General features: G+C 44.9%; 1 protein-coding gene across 10 annotated transcripts in view; it reads right to left on the bottom strand.

Moving 5' to 3' along the window:
- Positions 1-4,659, bottom strand: part of Gpatch8 (G-patch domain containing 8) — a 72,959-nt gene extending 68,300 nt beyond the window's left edge. For all 10 annotated transcript variants that reach the window (XM_051177996.1, XM_051177986.1, XM_051177954.1 and 7 more), the window contains exon 1: positions 4,418-4,659. Coding sequence is in view for 1 of the 10 variants with exons in the window: in XM_051177938.1 (XP_051033895.1) it covers positions 4,418-4,462 (45 nt within the window). In the remaining 9 variants the exon portion in view is untranslated. The remainder of the gene's footprint in view (positions 1-4,417) is intronic.
- Positions 4,660-22,930: the final 18,271 nt, after the last annotated feature.

Below are 22,930 nucleotides of genomic sequence, written 5' to 3'. Positions count from 1 at the left end.
AAAGACACTGTTATGTAAGCCTGATTACCCCAGTCCAACCCCAAAAGTCCTCAGGAAGGTGGAAGGACATAAATATAAATGACTCTAATAAACTGACCTTATTGTGACCTGTGCACACACACACACACACCAATAAGTAACTTAAAAAAAAAAAGTGTAAGAGATGGTAGTAAGAACATAAGTACTCTTGCAGAGGCCCCAAATTTGGCTCCCAGCACTCATGTGAGGCAGCTCATAACTGTCTTTAACTCCAACTTTAAAGGATGTGATGCCCTCTTCTGGCTTCCACAGGCACTGCACTCACAAGCACAAACCCCTCTGATAGTCACATATATACAACATTTTAAAAAAATAAAAATTGGCAGGGTGTTGGTGGCACTCGCCTTTAGTCCCAGCACTGGGGAGACAGAGGCAGATGGATCTCTGTGACTTCTAGGCCAGCCTGGTCTACAGAGCTAGTTCCAAGAGAGACTCCAAAACAATAGAGAACCCTATCTCAAAAAACCAATAATTAATTAATTAATTAATTAATTAATTAATTAATTAATAGGATGATGGGTGGTGGTAGTGGTGCATGCCTTTATTTCCAACACTCAGGAGGCAGAGGCAGGTGGATCGCTGGGAATTTGAGGCCAGCCTGGTCTACAGAGCGAGTTCCAGGACAGGCTCCGAAGTTATACAGCGAAACCCTGTCTCTAAAAACCAAAATAATAGTTATCATAATAATAAATAAATTAGAAAAATCAATCTAAATTCAAGCCTTATGATGTAACGTAAGTATTAACCAAGTTACTGAACGGTCTATGCCACAATTATTTCATTTAAAAACGGGAATAATACCAGCTATTCCATAAGGATTATTGTGAAGGCTAAGATAAAATACACAAAACCTAAAGAATAGTGCTTTTTTTTCCTCATTTATCAACATTTTTTCAATTTTATTTGTGCATTTGTGTGTGGGAGCACACATGTGGTCAGAGGAAAACCTATGGAAGTCAGTTTTCTCCTAGCATATGGGTCCTGGGAATCAAACTTGGTCATCAGGCAAACTTGGCAGAAAGTTACTTTTCTAGCTGAAACATCTTACTGGGACAGGGTCTCACATAACCCAGGCTGGCTTCAAACTGGCTTATATAGCCAAAGATAATACTGAAGTCCTAATTTTTCCTACCTCTAACTTTAAAGCTCTGGGATTACAAGAGCACACCATCAGAACTGGCTGTTTTGCTTCTTTTTAAAGACAAGGTATTGTTATATGTACCTGGGTTAATCTCAAACTCACAATCTCCCTACCTCTGCCTCCCAAGTGGTAGACATATAAATTTGCACTACTATGTTCAACTACTGAAAAACTTCAAAGAAGGCTACATTTAACTTGTGAGTAATCTAAACTTGAAACATATTTCAGATACAACACTCACAGAGCATCTTACCCTCTTCAATGGCTTTAAACCAAAGGACATTATTGACAATCAATGTTCTTTTCTTTTTCTAAAACAACCAGAGATAAATATATTGACTATCCTCATTTGATTGTTTTAATTATTATATTACTACCATAGTACTAAGGATCAAATCCAGGGCAAATACTCTACCACTAAAGATTATTACACCCTCAGCCCTTAAGGGTTTTGTTTTGTTTTTATTTTTTTTTGAAACATGGGTTTCTCTGTGTAGCCCTGGCTGTCCTGGAACTCACTCTGTAGACTAGGTTTGCCTCAAACAAGACCAGCCTGCCTCTGCCCTAAGTATTTTTAAAGGAATTTTAAAAAAAGAAATATAATAATTTACTGGGAATGTAACTCTCCAGTTGAGAACCTGCTATGCATACACACAAATATAAACAGACAGACAGATAGATGTTAGAAAGAATATAATTTTTTAAAAAGTATTCAGGGAGGCAAAGGAAGGTGAATCTCTGTGAGTTTGAGGCCTGCCTGGTCTACAGAGCTAGTTCTAGGACAGCTAAAGCTACAGAGAGAAACCCTTCTAGGAAAGAAAAAACAAAAAAGAAAAAAAAAACTCCCTTTCTGAATTGGTTATTTAACTCAGTGGGTAAAGTGTTTGCCTACTACTATGCACCAATCCTGAGTGTGGAGGAGCACACCTGTGAGCCCAGCAACTGCTGAGGCAGGGAAATCACAAGCCAAGGTCATCCAGGGCAGATTTAAGGCTATGTGGGATACATGACAGACACATGGCCTCAAAACAAACAAACAAAAATCCACCTTCAATATTCTCTTTATGCGAAATACTAGAACATTCAAAATTCTAAGTGGATTATGTCAGAGCAAGTGCAGAAAATACAGTTTAAAATGTATGTGGTAACGTCAGGAAGCTTCAAAGCATCTAGTTTTGGTTTTTAAAAGTATTTATTGTATTAACTTCATGGGGGTGGTCAGAGAACAACTCTCAGGAACTGATTTGGTTCTTTCCTTCCACTTCTAGATCCCAAGAATCTAACTCAGGTCGTGAGACTTGATGGCAAATGCCTTAAATTCCTGAACCATCACCATAGCTGCTCTTTTTTAAATTTTTCATTTCTTCTTCTTCCTCCTCTTCCTTTTTCAAAACCACCTAATATCAGATGTTTTGTGAGTTTTAAATTAAGATTTTCTAATTTATTATCTTGTATGTATGTTATGTGAGGGGATGCACACGTGGGGGTCAGAAGACATCTTCCTGTAGTCAGTCTCTACTTCCACCTTCCAGGTATCAAACTGAGGTAGTCAGGCCTGTGGGGCAAGGGTTTTTAGCCCACTGAGACATCTCATTGGCCCATGAAATCAACTAAAGCATCAAAATGTGTTCCTATGAGTTTCTAAGTGACAGCACTCACATTCTGATACCCCGTTTTCAAAATCTTCATTCAAAATCCTCCTTGAGCCTGCTGAAATAGTTGAGGGCCATTTTTCCTCAAAACTTAACTCTCCTTCCACACTGTCTGATTTCAATTTTATTAGGTCACCTTGAAATTGTCAGTTCTGAAAAGCATTCAAAGGCTTTCATCATCGGTATGTATGTCTCCTTAAATAATTTTAAGTTAAAAATTAATAAAGCTCATGCACTTCGCACATGCTTTATAGGGCTTGCTATTTAAATCACAAACAAAAAAACACCTTCTCGGGTATCAAACATACAAACTGAACTGCCTCAAACTTCTGTGAACCTGCGACACATTCTTAAGACACCTTGAGATTCTGCTGCAGCCTATACCGTAGGCACATGACCACAAGGGTTTTTCAGCAACCCCCAAATTCCTTACTGCTGCAAAACTTCTCATAGCGTTCTACGCACAAGACTGTTAAGCAGTGTTCATTTTAAAAATTGCTAAACTGTTTTGTCTATTCACCAACCCAATCATCTCCAAGAATTCAAATCCTTCAAATTGCTTTCTGACACACAGCTTCAGTAGTCCCGTGTTGCTTTGAGTAAGCTCAAAGGAATAAAAACTTGAGTTCTGAGACTCATCCCTTGACCCAAATTGCTGTTGCCAGGAGATGCGGTAGTAATGCAGTGATTTGCAACTCTAAGGATGTATTTTATGTAGAAATTGCCAAAGGCTACTAAATCCTTTATAGTTCCAATTATTTCTGCAGTGACAATTTCAACAGCTAAAAGACGAATTACTCTAATTCGGCCTTTGTTCCCCCCCCCCCCAAATGCTTGCCATTGTAAGGACATCCTTTCCAGATCAACATTTGCAAATGAAGAAAGAAAAAAAATGAAGGTTTAGGCACGAGCTATCTCACGCCTGGAAAGGCCATTATATTCCTTACAAATCTTGGTAGGATTCGAAGTTAAGTTTACACCAGTCCATAGTCCTAACACCTTACTGTTTCTCAAGCCCAATTAACGGCCTGAAAACAACAGCAGTATTTATGCCCAAAGAAAGCTCAATGCTCGCCTAAACAAAAAGGCGTCTGATAAGAAAAGGTACCCTTTTCCAGGGCGAGGACAAGGTTACAGAAATGATAAAGGGTTTGTTTATCACAATGAGGAAAGGGGAGAAAAGATTCTCAATATGATCGGGGCGAGCAAAACCCAAGGGTTCGGAAGCCCCGGCCTGAAAACCTCTGGCCCCAAGCCCTCCCAACCCCAGCCCAGTCCTGAGGGCCAGCCCCGAGCCTGCACAGGCCCCCGGGGCAACCATGGCACAGCCCCAACAAAGCAGCCCGCTGGGGAGCCAGGAGCCAAATAGGAGGAGCCCCGCGTTCGAGGGGCGAAGAGAAGGGGATGAAGCCGGAGACGCGGCCTCATCGCAGGCTGGGAGGCCCCTAGAGAAATGAGGGGCAGGAGAGCGAGCCGCTTTGCAAGGCGAGGCAGAGCGCCGGACAGAGAGCCGAGAGGCCGGGAAGCAGGAGGCCCCGGCCTCGCTGCGAGCCCTCCGGGGGTCCCCGGAGACGCCCGTGTTTACCTGAAAGTCTCTGTCCTCGTTGAAGCGGGAGAAGCGGTCCGCCATTTTGCCGCCTTCACTCCTCCTCAGGACGACGCTCTCCGGTTCGCTCCTTCCCTCCCGCGACGCCCGCCCCCTCCCTGCTTCCACGCCTCCTCCCACGCCCACCGGGCGCGCGCAGCTGGCTGCGGGGGGAGGTTAGGAGGGAGGGAGGGAGGGAGGGAGCAAGAATGCGTCCCGACGGGAATTCCGAAGGCGCAGGCGCTTCGCGGGTCCGGAGGCGGAACCTTCGCGCGTCGCCCCGTTTCGCGCACGGCCCGGAGCGACCCTAGCGGGCCGCGCATGCGCTTTTGCTCCAGAGCGCCACAAGCGCTTCCGGAGGGAAAGATCAGCAGGGCAGGGCTTGTGGGCTTTGGGGAGAGTCCACTTGCTCACGTAGTGCTCTTGTTTACGATCGAGCCCATTCCTGTGTTTGCCAAATAATAGTATACCGTATACAGTAGCATGAGATATGATTTTAAAGCCAGAGTACTTTTAAGTGTTTTTGTTGGTTTTGGATAGGGTTTCTTGTAGCCCAGGCTGGACTCCTGCTCTCTATGTAGCCGAGGCTCGCCTCCCAAATCCAAGGAGAGTATTTTTTTAAATTGACACATAATAGAATTACTTGAGAAGAAGAGGGAAAAAAATCTCTCTTCTCATAAGGCTTCCATTCCAGGTGAGAAGACAGAAGTCAGATAACCAGTAAAATGACTTAATAGTTGTAATTATTAGCAAGTGTCAAAGACTAAAACTAGCCTTGATTGAGGCTGAGGGAGAAGAACCAGGAGTTCAGACTCATCCTTGGCTACATAGGGAGTTCAAAGCCAGCTTGGGCTACACAAGACCTTGCCTCAGCAAAATCCAGTGAAAATGCGGGGGGGGGGGGGGGTAATGGAAAGGGCAAGCTATCTCAAAGCTACCTATAAGTCAAAGCGTAACAGGGATCCACAATCTTGCAGAAAAGAGAACACATCTCTGCAAAGAGCTTGACTCTTTTTTTCTTATTTTTTTTTCTCCATATACATTTGAGGCTCATGTATGAGTTGTTACATGCCCTGAGACTAGAATTGTAGACAGTTAGGAACCACCATGTGGGTGCTGGGAATGAACCCAGGTAATCTGCAAGAGGAGAAGCGCTTTTACCTGCTTAGCCACCGCTCCAGCTCCAGTTTTCTTAATGTTTTTATTGGGAGGGGCTTATTTAGTTTTATTAGACTTACTCATTTTACTTTCTGTGTGACTGTTTTGTCTGAAAGTATATGTGTGCCTTGTATATGCTTGGTGTCTAAGGAAGTCAACAGAGGGCATCAGATTCCCTGGCACTGGAATTACAGGCAGTTGTGAACGACCATATGGGTGCTGTGAATTGAAACCTAGTCTTTTGTAAAAGCAAGTGCTCTTAACAGCTGAGCCATCTCTCCAGTCTTCCCGCCATCTTATTTTTTAACACAGGGTCTCTCATTAATCCTGGAGCTCTCCCTGGTCTGGCTAGCAGGCCTCAAGGGCCTGAACCTGGCACCAGGGAAGGTGCAGGTGTGGGCAGAGCTGAACACACAAGGACTAGTTACAAGCCATTCTAGGGAGCAGTTGGATACTAAAGCATTTTCCCCATTCAGACAGCAGCTGGAGGCTTTCTCTAGAAATGCTAACCAAACTGATACTGGACCTTAACATGCCAGCATAACCAAGAAGGAAATGAGAGGATCTTGGTAAAAAAAAAAAAAAAAACTGCTGTGAAGTGACACCACGACCAAGGCAACTTTTAGAAAGCATTTAATTGAGGGGGTTTATGTACAGTTTCAAAAGTTTAGTTCATTATCATCAGGGCAGGGAGCATGACAGTATACAGGTAGGTATTGGAGCAGAAGCTGAGCACTGTATCCCGATAGAGAGAGAGAGAGAGAGAGAGAGAGAGAGAGAGAGAGAGAGAGGTTGAGAGTGACACTGGGCCTGGTCATGGCATAGGCTTTTGAAACCTCAAAGCCACCCCCAGTGACACACTCCCTCTGACAAGGCCACACCTCCTGATCCTTTCAAACAGCTCCACTGGATGAAAACCAAGCATTCAAATATATGAGCCTATGGGGACCATTTTATTCAAACCACGGCACCAATATTCTCGTCAGAGAGTCAGATACCACCCCCAGCAAACCATTCTAAGTCCTCTCCCTGAGAAACTGACTTACAGAAGCAAGGTCTCCATGGGATAGAGAGGGTATCACCCCCAACATAATGATCATGTCCTGCCCAACTACCCCATAGAAAAGCCCACCATTCTGGAAACCTCATTCACAATGAATATTTGAAGACTAAGCAAGAAGTCTTGGAGGCTGGAGAGATGGCTCACCAGTTAAGAACACTTACTGATCTTGCTGAGGAAGACAGGTTTGGTTCCTAGCACTCCCATGGCATTTCAGCACTCACATGGCCTGTAATTCTGGTTCCAGGGCATTTGATGCCCTCTTCTGGCCTCCATAGGCACTGCAGGCATGTGGTACACATTGTATAACATTATTCCTCAAGAGACACAAATATATTCCCTCAGATAAGGAACTGAAACAGACTAAAGTACAGATACCTCCAAAGTCCAACTTAGTGAACAAATGATTTTTATTGGAGTTACTACAGAAATATGGGTGACAGGTTACTTATAGAAGAAGAAATGACTCAAAGGGAGCTGCAACATCAAAGTCCACCCCAGTATGGGTGACAGCTCACAAAAACTGAGGGCCTGGAGGACATTGCACAACTTGCTCCCAGCTCAGCTGGTTCCTGCTCATCTGGTTCCTGCTTCTTCCAAGTGGTTTACCTAAGACTATTTTAGGTAGCCGATCCAGTCTTATCAGCTTCAGGAACTTCCTGAAGCTTTTGAGTTGTTTGCTCCCTGAGCCGACCAAGTTTCCCTGCAGGACTGAAGGTTTTACCTTAGAGGAAATTGCTACCCAACAGCGCTCAGATATACATACATGCTAATACTCGTAACATAAAATAAACATAAGCTGGGCAGTGGTGGCACATGCTTTTAATCCCAACATTCAGGAGGCAGAGTCAGGTGGATTTCTATGAGTTCAAGGCCAACCTAGTTTACAGAGCTAGTTCCAGGACAGCTAGGACTGTTACACAGAGAAAACCTGTCTCCAAAAAAAAACAAAAAACAAAAAACCAAAAAAAAGAAGGAGAAAGAAAGAAAAGAAAAACAATAAATTAAAAGTAAATGACTTGATGAGGGGGGCTGACTCTTGAAAATTAAAACATTTTATTCTGTTGACTTTGGTTATCTTTCCTGATGTTAATGTTTTGTTTTGTAATAGGGTCTCCTGTAGCATAGTTTGATGTCAAATTCACTATGTAGATGAGGATGACCTTGAATTCCTGGTCCCCTTGCTCAAGGCATGCACCACCATGCCTGTCCTGACAATGACATTTTATTTTAAAAATTTATCTAGTTTTATTTTATGTGTGTGGGTGTTTTGCCTGCATGTATGTCTCTATATCATGTTCAAGCCTAGTGCCAGAGGAGGCCAGATGAGGGCATCAGATACCCTGAAACTGGATCTGCAGACAGATGTGATCCTATGTGGGGGCTAGGAACTGAACCTGGAATCCTCTGCAAGAGGAAAGAGCCAGTGCTCTTAATTGATTGAGATGGGGTTTCATGTATCCCAGGCTAGCCTCCAACTCATTATGTAGTGAGTTTGTGCTGAACCTCTGACCTTCTTGCCCTAGATCTGGGAGTATAGGCATGCTCTACCACACTTGTTTTTCGTGGAATCAAACCCAAGCTTTCATGATGCTGGAAAGCACTCTACTGATTGAGCTACATACCAAGCCCTCAATCTCCTTTCACTTGATGTTTTTTGTCATTCACTGATGCTCCTTGTATGAATCATTTCCTATAAACAATGCTTATAAAATGAGTCTCAGCCAGTAGGAAGGCAAGACAGGATGATTACAGTGTTAGACTAGTTAACTATGTAAAGATGTGTTACATTTGTTTGTGCTGCAGATTATTACTTTAACTATGTGAAAGTGTGTTACATTTGTTTCTGCTGCCTTTGTTAATGTTGTAAAGACGTGTTGCATTTGTTTGTGTTGCAGAATAACTATTTAACTGTGTAAAGATGTGTTGCATTTGTTTAACTATGTAAAGCTGAGTTGCTGTTTCACCTTGACTGCCTAAGGCACCTGAGTAGCCTAATGAAAAGCCAAATAGCCAATAACTAGGCAGGAGGGTGATAGGTGGGGCTGGTGGTCAGAGACAATAAGTAGGAGTAGAGAACAAGGAAGAAACAGAGGGAGATGCCCAGGTCCAGAAGTCAGACAACCACCGGCCAGCCAGACACAAGAAGCATGAAAGTAGGTTATACATAAAGAAAGGTAAAAAGCCCCGAGGCAAAATGTAGGTAAATAGAAACAGATTAAAAATAAGAGCTAAGATAAGGACAAGCATTTATAACTAATAAGAAGTCTCCATGTCATGATTTGGGAGCTGGTTTGTGGCCCAAAAGAAAAAACCTGGTACATTACAGCAAGTCAGAGGCTAGGCTGGGCTACATAATGAGTTTCAGACAAGCCTCAGAAGCATAGTGAGACCTTGTCTCAATCAGCAAGTAAATAGATTCTGTGATTCTACCATTTCTACATGTATTAGTAGGAACTCTTTCAGGCTACCACTGTGGCACTGCCTACTCCTAGCTGCTGGTATTCAGTACTCTTTGGGTTGACTTTGCAACACTGTGGGCTTTTGTTTTTTTGAGACAAGAGTCTCATTATGTAACGCAGACTGGCCTTGTACTCTCTATTAACCCCCATCTGACCTCAAATTCCTCAGCTTCCCCAAAGCAAGAATCACAAACATGCATCACCAGGCCCACTTACTGTATCGTTTTTTTGTTTGGTTGATTTTTGTTCTTTTCTTTGAAACAGGACCTCACTGTGTAGCCTTGACTCTCCTGGAACCCACTACATAGACCAAGCTGGCATCAAACTCACAGAGATCTCCTGCTTCTGCCTCCTAAGCATGGGGATTAAGACACCATCATTATTCATTGTGATACTCAGATTGCCCCATACTTGACCAGGACAACTGTTAAACATTTTTAAATGGCATACCTAGTTATTACTGTAATTGAAAACTGTTTGGTCCTTTTTTTTTTTTTTTTTTTTTTTTTTTTTTTTGCTTTTGTTTTGAGATGGGGTCTGGAGTAGTCTAGGCTGACCTACAACTTGGAAATTGGAAGTGTGGTCCTGAGAGTGAACTTGAACTACTGATCCTCCTGCCTCTACCTTACAAAGCAACTACTTATTAAGATATTCCATATGGAGGGCTGGAGAGATGGCTCGGAGGTTATGAGCACTGGCTGTTCTTCCAGAGGTCCTGAGTTCAATTCCCAGCAACCACATGATGGCTCACAACCATCCATAATGAGGTCTGGCGCCCTCTTTTGGCCTACAGGCATGCATTCAGGCAGAACACTGTATACATGTAAATAAATAGAAAGAAAGAAAGGAAAGAAGAAAGAAAAAGAATAGCTCCAATTTGGGTTTTGGTTTTTCTGATATTTAAAAAGTTAATAGGTCTATGACTGCTCTGGCAGAGCTCCACAAAGGGTTGGGTTTGTTGCCCTCTGCTGGCCTGCATAGGCAATTGCGTGCACACACACACACACACACACACACACACACACACACTCACAGAGTCATACATTCACGTAATGAAAATAAGTCTGTCTTCTATTTACTTTTTAATTTATTTTTTATTGCCAGATGTGATGGTCCATGGCTTTAATCACAGAAATCGGGCAAGTACATCTCTGGTCAAGTTGATGCCAGCTTGATCCACATAGTTTCAGACATCGAAGGGCTGCATAGTAAAACCCTGTCTCACTAGAGAGATGGCCCAGTGATTTGATGGCTGAAAGATGGTTCTTCAAGGGGATTTGAATTTAGATCCCAACACTAATTTCTGGTGACTTACAGTGAAAGCCTATCTTAAAACAATTTTTTTTGGTAGATTTATTTATATTTGCTTAATCTTAAAAAAAAAAAAAAGAAAACCTGAAGACAGGTTTTCTCTCTGTAGCCCTGGCTATCCTGGAACTAGCTTTGTAGACGAGGCTGGCCTCTAACTCACAGAAATCTGCCTTCCTTCCAAGTGTTGAGATTAAACGTGTGTGCAACCACGTCTGGCCTCTTTTTATTTTGTTTTATTGTTTTGTTTTTCAAGAAGTGTTTCTCTGTGTAACCTTGGCTGGCCTGGTACTCACTCTGTAGACTGGCCTCAAACTCAGAGATCTGCCTGCCTCTGCTTCTGAAGTGCTGGGATGAAGGGCATGTGCCACCATTGCCCAGCCCTGCCCTTTTTTTTTAATTAAAAGAAAGATTAATTACAAATATGTAATTTAATTTTTTTTAAATTCTTATTTATTTCAAAATTGAGATTTGCTCATTATATAGACTCACTATGTAGACTAGACTGGCCTGAACTCATGTCCCGGTAGTAGTCTAAGGGCAACTCCCTGTTAGCACTAGATATGTAGACTAGGCAGGCTGCCAACTCACACCCCCCAACCTTCTGCGCATGGGCAGATTGTGCAGTTATGGCGCCCATAGTAGTCTGCAGTTCTTGATTTCCACTTCTGAGAATTGGAACTCCAATCCCCAGTGGACTCCGGAGATCAAACTCGATTCCTCTGGCTTTCACAGCAAACCCTTATCCTCTGTACCATCTGCCCTTGTAGCCCATGGAGAGCCTGGAACTCAGTTCAGGAATCACTGGGCGCGCAACTGGCTCCTGTCTAAAGTTTAAGGAGATTTTATCAGCCCCATCTAATGGCCGGGCGTGGTGACTCACACCTGCAATCTCAGCAACTCGGGAGGCTGGGGCAGGATTGGTGCTTGGGAGTTCGGAACCAGCCTCTTGGGTTTCAGGCTACCCTGTGTGAGTGTAGTCATTGTGAGAGACCGAGACCGAGATCATGCCTCCTTTTTAAATTTTTGCTTTATCTCATTATTGTAACATTTTTGAGCGAAGGATGGGCAACACACTGTCTCGAAAGGGCATTTCAGAAACTGGTACGGCAATGAGTAAAGGAAAGCGGCCAAGAGATGCCATATTAGATGGGAAGCTAGGATTTGATACAGGGAGGAGGTTGGAGGGGAGGTCCTCCATGTGTTTCGCTTCAGGTTTAGGGACGCAAAAGGGTTCTACTTGGGGTAGTTCTGGCCTGACCTCGAAGCCCGCATACAGAGCCCAGGGTCCAGGGAGAATGCGATGCACATTCTGCCTCCTACTGGCCAGCCCAGGGCAGTGCAGTCACCTTCGCCACTTTCTGCCTAGGTAGATGTCTGAAATAGCGATTTCCAGTTCTAATTTCTCTCTCATTGAACATGCTAGCAAGTGCTCTACAGCCAAGTCGCCAGCTTCTTTACTCTTAGTTTTTGTTTTCTTGTTCTTTCATTTTGTTTTTTATGAAGGTGGATGTTAAGGTACATGCTTTTAATCCCAGCATAGAGGCAGGTAGACTCCCTTAAGTTTGATTGGTCTACATAGTAAGTCAAGGGTGCATAGTGAGATGCTGCCTCAAAAACTAACTGAATTAATTAAGTAATAAGTAAATTAATAAGGTATGTAGAGGGCATAAGATTCTTTTTTGGTTTTTTTTGGGTTTTTTGTTTGTTTGTTTGTTTGTTTTTTCGAGACAGAGTTTCTCTGTATTGCTTTGGAGCCTGTCCTGGAACTTGCTCTGTAGACCAGGCTGGCTTTGAACTCATAGAGATCTGCCTGCCTTTGCTTCCTGAGTGCTGGGATTAAAATTGAAGGGCACAAGATTCTTAAGCACACAGATCAGCACCAGAAATGTTAAGCACGCAGGCTGGTCTCTTCAACAGAAGGAATGTATATATCTGTTTTCCACCCAGAAGGCTGGGAGTGGATGTTGTGTAATAGCCTGGTGATCTTTTGCTACACTGTAAGAATGGAACACTCCAGAATCCAGACTATTATGTCCATCTCAAAATTCCTCCCTAGACCCTTATCTTGAGCATCACTTCTCAGTCAATAAAACCCGACCTTAGGGGAGATGTCACATGTACTTTGCACAATAGTTTTAGTGTAATCTTGCCTTAAGCTTTATTGTGCATATGGGATTGAGATCCTTGTTACCAGGCATTTTCCCCAAAAATTATACTGTACTTAAATATGTTTAAAATAAATGTTCTGGTGTCGGACTCCAGAAGTTTGAGCCAGCCCATCTAACTAAGTCCTGCTGAACCAGGTTTCCTTCTTGTCTCTCTGCTGGCTTCAGCATTTGTAGGGACCTCCACAAGGTTTCCAGAGCCTGGAGAGATGGCTCAACAGTTAAGAGCACCAGCAGCTCTGCCAGAGGTCCTGAGTTCAATTCCCAGCAACCACATGGTGGCTCACAACTTCACAAACATCATCTAATGAGATCTGCTACCCTAGTCTGACCTGCATGCGTGCAGATAGAACACTGTATACATAATAAATCAACACACACACACACCTTTTTTTTTTTCTCAAGACAGGGTTTCTCTGTGTAGTCCTGGCTGTTCTGGAACTCTCTCTGTAGACTAACCTGACCTGGTATTCACAGAGCTCCACCTGCCTCCGCCTCCTCCTGAGTGTTGGGATTAAAGGCATATGCAACCACCACCCAGCAGTGTGTGTAAATATATATGTATGTATGTATGTATATATGTATATATGTATGTATGTATGTATGTATTGCAAATATTGCATTGTGTAGATAGGCACATACGTGGAGGTCAGAGGACAACATGCAGGAGGTAGCTTTCATGTCTGCTTTAAGACTTCCTCCTGGGGATGGAGAGATAGCTCATCGGTTAAGAGCACTGACTGCTGGTCCTGAGTTCAATTCCCAGCAACCATGTGGTGGCTCACAACCATCTGTAATGAGATCTGGTGCCCTCTTCTGGCATGCAGACATAGGCAGGCAGAACACTGTATACATAATAAATAAATAAATCTTTAAAACAAACAAAAACAAAAAACAGACTTCTGGGTTCTGGAGGTTGAACTGGGGTCATTAGGAGCCATCTCTCAGTCCCCTTAAATATATTTTTAAAATTTTTGGAAATTTTCTTTATCACCATGTTGCATGTATGTATAATGTATGAGTTTGAGTGCAGGCACCTACATGCCACAGCACAAGTCTGGGGGTCAGGTTCAGGAGTCCATTCTCCTCATCCACCGAGGGTCATCTTGCTGGACCAGTTGTGAATGTTTTAGAGAAACAGTAGGTCTCTGGGTGGTTCAATACTGCTGAGTTTATTCTGGCTCTTCTAGTTGTGGGACTTTAGGCAGGTGACCTAAATATGATCCTCAGTTTCCCCAGATGTAAATTAATGGATAGTACCCGGCTGTATAGCTCTGTAGGTTTCAGCTTCGATTGTTAATTGCTTTTAACTTACAGCCCCAGAACTCCAAAGGGCTATGAGGGAAGGTGCATATCATACAGCATGCATTTATTTACACCAACTGTGAGTAATTAAAAAATAACCAACTAGTGGACAAAGTTCCCAGGTTGCTCATTTTGTATACATTTTTTGTTTGTTTTTGAGAAGGACTCATTCCCAATGTAACCTCCTGCCTCTGCCTCCTACATACGGGGATTATAGCCATGCATCGCCATGACCCACTGTTAGTTAATACACTGTTACTAAAATTTCAAGTGCGTGGTTTCCCAAAGAGTATAGAAGGGTAAGAGCTACATAAAGCCATGACTGAACCGGAGCTCATCCACTTTCCAAATCACCCCGCACGGTTACTGTCTGCCAGGTCCGTGGTCCAGCAGAGGGCGCTGTGACCTCAAAATGCACTTCCTTCCCCCCTCCTTTCCCTCCCCCCAAGCTGAGGCATGCGGAGAGAGGGCGGGAGGGAGGGTGTCCACTGGGGCTTTTTTGGCTGTACTCGCGTCAGACCCTTTGTGCGAACTAACGCCTTTCTCCAAGCACTCAGCGAACCTCCCAGCAGCCAAGCAGTTTGCTGCAGTGTGAACATCACCTCGCTTGCTCTGGGAAGAGATTGCTGACCTTCCTAGCCCTCTGGATCCCCACCCCCCTTAAAAAAAAAAAAAAATCCTAAAAGCCTCATTCCAGTAGTGATTCATGGGCTTTATGCTGCTCTTTTACTGTTCCAAATTCCACGCAACAACCTCTGTCTTAGCCTTCTGGCCACCGCAGCCATCTTTATCCTAGTCTAGCTCTTACAAACAAAAATCCACCCACCTAGTAGCCTGCTCTCGCTTCTCCCAGTCCTTCATCAGACCAAGATTGCCAACTTGCAAAGATGAAGAGACGTAACCTTTCCTGAAGGCATACTGTGTGCCTAGCACCTGACATCATACTCTCAACTCAGAGAGGTTTCAGGCCCACTTAATAGGTGAGACAGTTGAGGCACACAGTAGTTAAGGGACATGCCTAAGATGACAGTGTCAACTAGTATTCAACTGCAAGCACTTTCTTTTTAATTTAAAAATAATTTTTGGAGGGGGCAGGAGGCTGGAGTGATGGCTCAGCAGTTAAAAACACTCCTTGGGCTTGCAGAGGACCAAGGTTCGATTCCTAGCATCCTCACCACAGCTCACACCCATCCATAATTTCAGTACCAAGGATTTATACCTTCTGGCCTCCTTGGTACAAATATGGTACATACACATAAATGTAGGGGAAACACTCATATTCGTTAAAAAGAACTTTAACTTTTTCATAATAATTGCATTATGTGCACACACGTGCAGAGCATGATGTTCCGTGGAGTTCAGAGCAAAATTCCCTGAGGTTAGTTCAATTCTTTCACCAGGTGCATTGTGGGTTAAACTCAGGAGAATGCTATGCCAATGAACAACATCCCCAGCCTCTCACTGCCATTTTTTTCTTTTGGGTTTTTGAGACAGGGTTTCTCTGTGTAGCCCTGACTGTCCTGGAACTAGCTTTGTACACCAGGCTGGCATTGAACTCACAGAGCTCTTCCTGCCTCTGCCCCCCAAGTGTTGGGATTAAAGGCCTGTGCTACCACTGCCCAACCCAAATAACATTTTTTAAAAAAGATTTATTATGTATTTTATGTATATGAGTGTTCTGCCTCCTGCACACCAGAAGAGGGCACTGGATCCCATTACAGATGGTTGTGAGCCAGCAGGTAGTGCTGTGAATTGAACTCAGGACCTTTGTAAGAGCAGCCAGTGCTCCTAACTGCTGAGCCATCTCTCCAGTCCCTCAATAAGTTTGTTTCTTTTTGTTGTTGTTGTTTGTGTTTTTGAGACAGGGTTTCTCTGTGTAGCCTTGTAGAGGTCAGTGTCGAAAGCTGCCTTTATGGGGCTGTAATCGGAACCAGCTGAGCGGCCCCAAGTTTATACCTGAGTGGGGGAGTGTGGATGAGGAAAAAGCTAGCTATAGGCGATAAAGAAAAGACAGAGACACAGAATAAAATCAGGAGGGCAGATTCAGTTAATACTGAATTGCCACGAGTTTATTTTTTTACCACTCTTATAAACCTTAACCAAAAAGGGGAATGTGGTATCATGTATACAGAACAAACAGACTTTTCTTCCTCACACTTATTCTAAGGGTTCAGTAACCACACTTTAGATTCATCTTCCTGTTCCCTAGCCTTGAGTGTCAGGAGTAGCCACACCTCAGACTAGGTCTGTTCTTATTTAGAATAAGACAAACACTCGACTGTAACCACACCTTTGACCTCTAGGTCTTACAATTTGCTGAGGACAGTTTTGAACTCTCTGGAGTGCAGCCATCTTTACGGGCACTGACAGGCCAGAAGAGGACATTAGATCCTCTGGAACAGGAGTCACAGGCCTTTGTGAGCTGCCTGACTGATAAGAAGGCTGGGAGCTACGCTTGGGTGCTCTGGAAGAGCAGCAAGCACTCTTAGCCACTGAGCTATCTCTCCAGCCCCCAACAATTTTTTAAATACTGTGGCATGCACACACCACAGTGGATGTGTGGAGATCAGGGGACAACTTGCTAGAATTGCATTTCTTTTCCCACCATGTGGGATCCAGGGATTGAATGCAGGTTATCGGTTTGGTGTCCAATACCCTTACCCTCTCAACCATCTCATCAGCCCAGTCGTTTTTTAATGAAGAAGTATTTTATGTGTATACGTTTCTTTTTTTTTTTTTTTTCCTTTTTGTCTGTGCACCATGTATTTTCAGTGCCCATGAAGGCCAGAAGAGGACGTTGGATTCCCTGGAATTGGAGTCACAGATGGTTGTTAATGAGGAGAATGGAACCCAGGTCCTCTGGAAGAACAGCCAGTGCTCTTAATTGTTTAACCATCCCTGAACAATTTCTTTTATTTAATTTCACTGAGGCAGGGTCTCACTACGTAGCCTTGACTGGCCTGTACTCACTATGTAGACCAGGTTGGCCTAGAAATTATAGAGATCTGCCCATATCTGCCTCTCTGAGTGCTGGGGCCGAAGGTGTGGACCACCAGGCTCAGCCCAATAAAGAAAAAAAAATTTAAAACAAGATTTTATTTTTATAGACGTGTGTGTGTGTGTGTGTGTGTGTGTGTGTGTGTTTGTGTGTGTGTGTACCTGAGTACAGGTCTCTTTGGAGGCCAGAGGCGTTGGATTCCCCTGGGACTGAAGTTACAGACAGGTGTGAGGAGCCGTGTGTGCTGGAAATTGAACCCAGGTCCTCTGGAAGAGCAATCAGTGCTCTCAACCAGTAATCCATCTCTCCAGCCCCTACAACAACTTTTTTTTTCACAATAGGGTTTCTCTGTTGTAATTTTTTTGCAATTCTTTTTTTTTTTTTTTTTTTTTTTTTTTTTTTTGAGACAGTGTTTCTCTGTGGCTTTGGAGCCTGTCCTGGAACTAGCTCTGTAGACCAGGCTGGCCTCGAACTCACAGAGATGAGTTCTGCCTGCCTCTGCCGCTTGAGTGCTGGGATCAAAGGCGTGCGCCACCACTGCCCAGCAGTTGTTTTTTAATTCTTAATTTTATTATTGCCATGTGTGCTGCATGTGTGTAGCTGTGCACATGTCACAGCATGTAAGTGAAGGGAGAGTACAACTCAGGTCCTTAGGTTTCCACACCAATTGCCTTTACCTGCTGAGCCATCTTATGAACCCCACTGTCCAGTATCTTTAGTTGTTGTTTTGTGTTGGGACAGGGTCTCACTATGTAGCCCTAGCTGGACTGGAACTGTCTATGTAACATAGGCTGACCTTGAACTCACAGAGATTAATCTGCCTCTCTCTCCCCAGTACTGGAACCCAAGGCATGAACCAGCACAGCACATCTAGCGGCTATCTATTATCTTTCTTTGTGTATTGGTTTTCTGAGACAGGTTTCTCTATAGCTTTGGAGCCTGTTCTGGAACTCTCTCTGTAGACCAGGATGGTCTTGAACTCAGAGATCCACCTGCCTCTGCCTCCTGAGTGCTGGAATTAAAGGTGTGTGCCACCACTGCCTGGTGGCTATCCAGTATCTTAACCTCTTGTGGTATATGAGTCATGAACACACAACTGATCCAAACAGAGGTGCACTGTAAATGCAAACTAAATTCCAAAGACAGTTGAAAGGGGGGGGGCAACAAATTTAGTACTAATTATTTTATGTTGGTTACATGTGGAAACAATTTAGACCATTGAATTACATATTATTGGGATTAATTTCACTTGTCTTAATTTTTTCCTGTTAAGATATGTGACTACTAGAATATTTTAAATATCACGAGTGACTCAAATTCTTTCTCTGTGAGTCAGTCACTCTGGGAACCGGCTGTTCAGTGCAGACAGACGGGGATGACTCAAATATGGACATCCCTTGGTATCCAGAAGAGCTGTTTCCAGTAACCATGAGGGTACCAAAATCCTTTGTATAAAGTGATGCTGTATTTGGGTACAGCCTGTACATATCTTCTTGGAGACTAACAATCCCTCCTGTCTTCTAAGTGCTGAGTGAATGATTGTTACGACTTATGGAATAAGAAAAAGGGAAAAAAATGTTCAATGCAGACACGACACCTTTTTTTTTTTTCATGTTTTTAGACCCATGATCGATTGAGTCCTTTGGTGTGGAATCTGTGGATAAGAAGATGTGGAGAGAAGATGTGGAGGGAATGTGGTCCTGAGAAGGAATGCTGCTGTGGCAGGTTCCAGGGAGTTCTGAAAGTCCAAATATGGTTCTGGGGAGAAGAGCGGTAGGAAAGCAGAGAGGCAAGGCAGAGAAGGCAGAGAGCAAAGGCAGCAGAAGCCAGGCGGGGGCACCTGTGAGGCTCGCACAGACTTCCGACTGAGGCAGGGGCCTTGGCTGAGGGTCTTGGCAACAAGGAATTCCAGGCATCGGGAGGGCCATGCTAGGTTAGGTAGAGACAGGAGAAGGGTTGCACTCGAATCAAAGCACCCGCCTCTTATGTCTGCTCGCTGCATTTCCTCAGATCCTCCTTCCACCCCAGGAGAGCACTTGCTGAGGGGTGCAGTGAGCGAACTCCGGAGGAGGCTCTCCAGAGAGTATTTCCTGCAGCCTTATACTGCTTCCTGCCCGATGCTCCCAACTCTTGACTCCCATTAAATTCCTTCTTTCGTGGGGAGTTAGGGGGCCAGGAAGTCTTCACAAGCCCAGAGGCCCCTAAGTCAAGTCTCCAGCAAGCTGAAGGATCCCAGATGTCTAGTCTACCTGGGGCCTTTTGAGGCATGACATTGGGAGCACGGAAGGGGAGCAGGTTTTGGCGGGAGGAGAGAGGGAGGTTTCACTTCACTCTAGGAGTATGGCTTCAGCCCCAGCAGGCCTTCCTTCCCTTTCCATGGTTTTCCTCTTTGTCCACCCCCTCACCCCTGCCCACCCTCACCACTCCCCACCCTTCACCTCTGCCCACCTCACCTCTGCACACCCTCATCTCTCCCACCGTCATCCCTGTCCACCATCACCACTCGGTACCCTCACCACTCCCCACCCTTCACCTCTGCTCGCCCACCTCACCTCTGTGCACCCTTGACTTAGGAGCTCATATCCCTCATTTCACAGATGCAGCTCTTTTCCCAGAGCTTGGGAATTTCTAAGAAAGAGAGTCTTTAAACCCCATAGGAAGGAATCCTGGGGCTCACACACCCCTTTTCTGAGAGTAGAGCTGCAATTTTTCCTGCTTCTGATTTGTGAGACAAGGTCCCAAGGCTATGAGGTTTTATTGTTGTTATTGTGTTTGTTTTGTTTTGTTTTTTTGGGGGGGACAGGGTTCCTATGTGTAACAGCCCTGGCTGTCCTGGAACCCACTCTGTAGATCAGGCTGGCCTTGAACTCACAGAGATCCACCTGCCTCTGCCTCCCTGAGTGCTAGGATTAAAGGTATGTGTCACCACCACCAGGCTTTAATTTTTTTTTTTAACTTCTACTCATGTATTATTTTTATTGTTGCTGCAGTGTGTGCATATGTGTTTGTGGGTACCACAGCATACACATGGAGGTTGGAGGACAACTTGGGGGAGTTGGTTCTTTCCTTCCTACCATGTGGGCTTGATGGATCTGATTCCAGTCATAAGATCTGACAGTGAATGCCTTTGCCCTAGGAGCCATCTGTCCACCTCAAGGCTGAGAGTTTTGAGAGCCCAGCAGAGAGTCATAAAGGCAGGGGGGATCTCAGCTGAGCCATCGCTGCACACTGTAATTCCAGCACTTTGCAGGTGAGGGACGAGTGGTCTACATAACAAGACCCTTCCTCAAAACAAACAAAAAGAGCCCAGCATGGTGGTTCACACGAGTGACCTCCGCACTTAGGAAGCAGAGGCAGGAAGATCATCTGCGTTCTAACCCGTGTAAGACAGAGTATGAGACCCAATGTAGAAAAGAGAAGTGGCCAGACCTTTACTTTTTTCTGTTTCCTAAACCTAAAAAATGCCCGACCAAACAGGCCAGCCCATGTAGTGAGGTGTGTTTTACTCCTTTGGCTTTTCATTTTTTTTTTTTTTTTTTTTTTTTTTTTTTTTTTTAAGTCTTTGTGGGACCTGCCTCCCAGCTCCCAAATGAAATCACATAATGGAGGCTTATTCTTAGTTATGAGGGCCTGGCCTTACCTTGGTTTGTTTCTAGCCCTTCTACCTTTTCCCTCTTACTTTTGCATATCTTCCTTTCCTTCTTATTCCATGTCTGTCTGTCTGTCTGTCTGTCTGGCCCTGGTCCCTGATGTCCTTCTCTTCTTGTTCTCAAGTCCTCATTTTTCCTCCTATTTAAACTCTGCCTGCCACCCCCACCTGTCCTCCCTCCTGCCTTGCTATTGGCCATTCAGCTCTGTATTAGACCATCAGGTGTTTTAGACAGGTACAGTAACACAGCTTCACAGAGTTAAACAAACGCAGCATAAACAAAAGTAACACATCTTAAGATAATATTCTACACACTACACGATGCCCATCCAAACAGGCCAGCCCATCCCCATTGGGTTCCTGCTGTGTCTCCAATGCAGCTCTACCCTTATTCCTGTTATAAATTCTCAGTTTGGTTGTGAGCCTAGCCTTTAACGGCTGAGCCATCTCTTTAGCTCTCCTGTTATAAATTCTAAGAACCCTTTGGAAGGGGGTCACTGCCATCTCAACCAGGAACCCTGAATTCTCTCACAAAGCTGTACTGGAAGTTGAGATGACCTGGGGAGGTTTAGCGTCCCCCTCCCTCTGCCTTGACACACCCCTTTATTACCCAACAGGATCACAGAGTGTTGCATACCTTGCTTCATTCCTAACAGAGATCAAGATACAATCTCTGTACCCAGTGGGACACTTAGTCTCTGTCCCAGAAGTAAGGCCCTCCTCCAGACTTGCTTAGTTCCCACCCCGTACCGAGGGCTCCCTCTAGTGGAGACAAGAAAAATCTAGCAGAGACTTGGAGGGAAGGCAAGGCAGAACCTGGAAGTAATGTGGGTCAAAGGCTAAGAGACCCCTCTTGAGAGACAACTCCTCTTCCTCGTTCCCATCCCTCTAGATTGAGGGTGAGCCTAAAGAGGACCCGGGATCCCATCGCTTCTCCAACCCTGGTTCCACCCTACTACTCCTTGTCTGGTCCCTAGAAAAACTCTTAGGTGTGCCCTTCACAGGAGTCCCTCGAAACAGAGAGATTGAATCTTCTACAGTCAAGCTGTCAGGACAGAACTGAGTCCTTGATTTCTCTTACATGCAGCCTCCTCCCTGCCACCCTACCCTACCTCCTACCTACCACCTCATCATTGGATCTCTTACTAAAAACCTCTTTTCCTTTGGTCGTTCTTCTATGGCTTGGTTTGGAGAGGGCATGGCATAGGAAGGGAGGAGGGTCGCAGCAGGGTGGGCTTGTGATGGGTCCTCCAGCTTGCGCAACCCCAGCCTCCCTCCTCTTCCCCACACTCCACCCTCAGAGTTCTTGGTGTGGCTCTTCTAATATGCTTCCTTCTTTGGAGAACTCCTAGAAGTCCGGTGCCCAGCTATGACAGGGCAAGGAAGAGAGGAGAGGAAAGCAGGGAGACTCCCTCGGGGAAGGTTGATGGCTGGGTTTAGGGGGTGAGGACCCGCGTCCCTCCAGTCTCAAGGGGCGAATGCAAAGAATTGCTAATTGCAACTAAACGAGGCCTCGGCGTGGGGGAAGGGGCAGCCGGGGCTGTCAGGGGCTACAGCCTCTTTGAGTGCCCGGGTAAGGCCAGGCCAGCCCGTTCTTCTCATGCAAAGCAGCTTTTTTGTCTGGGGGAGCCAGGGCTGGGGCCAGGGGCTGGGGAAGGGGCCCAAGCCTTTGGCAAGTTTCTTGTTCCCCAGAAAGAGAGAAGGGTGCAGAGGCCTCCTCGGAATGAGAATGCCCCCACCTCCTCGTCCCCTCTCAAGCTTTTTATGTGGGAGTTGATGGGGTGCTGCCCAGCAGGAGGGGGTGGGCCTGGGATCCTAGCACCCCCCTTGCTGGGCTGTGGGAAAGAACTGAGTACAAAGAAAGGGGCTGGCCCAGTGAGTTGGGAGACAGGGCAGATCTGATCCAGGCACATCCTGAGCTTGGAGAATTCAGTATTGAAGCCTCTTCTCCCCAAAGGATGTCTTCGTGGTTACCCACATCTTATCTGGTTGCCCGAAATTTTCTCACCCGTTGAGTGGACCCTCCAGGTTTGTCCCGTGAGGTGGGGTGGGGATATGGATACTAGCCTGCTTCCACACAGCCTATCAGAGGAGGTATCTTTGCTCTAAACATGGGACTTGAGCTGCTGGCATAGTTCCAGATACTAGGAGTAGGGCAGCAGTCACTTGACTAGAGCCTCAAAACTGTAATCACAGCATGGCCACTCCTGGTTTCTGGGCTCTTGTAGCCTTCAATATGATTGAGGGAATTTTTTTTTTTTTGTCTTGGTTTTTGTTTTTTGTTTTTGTTTTGTTTTGTTTTTCCTGACAGGGTCTCACTATGTAGCTTTAGCTGTCCTTGAACTTAGTATGTAGACCAGGCTGGCCTCGAACTCACAGAGATCCACCTGCTTTTGTCTCCTGAG

Source organism: Phodopus roborovskii, unplaced genomic scaffold, assembly GCF_943737965.1.
Source record: "Phodopus roborovskii unplaced genomic scaffold, PHOROB, whole genome shotgun sequence".
Lineage (NCBI taxonomy): Eukaryota > Metazoa > Chordata > Mammalia > Rodentia > Cricetidae > Phodopus > Phodopus roborovskii.
The sequence above is the reverse complement of the archived record's forward strand: the minus strand, read 5'-3'. Positions and strand labels throughout refer to the sequence as shown.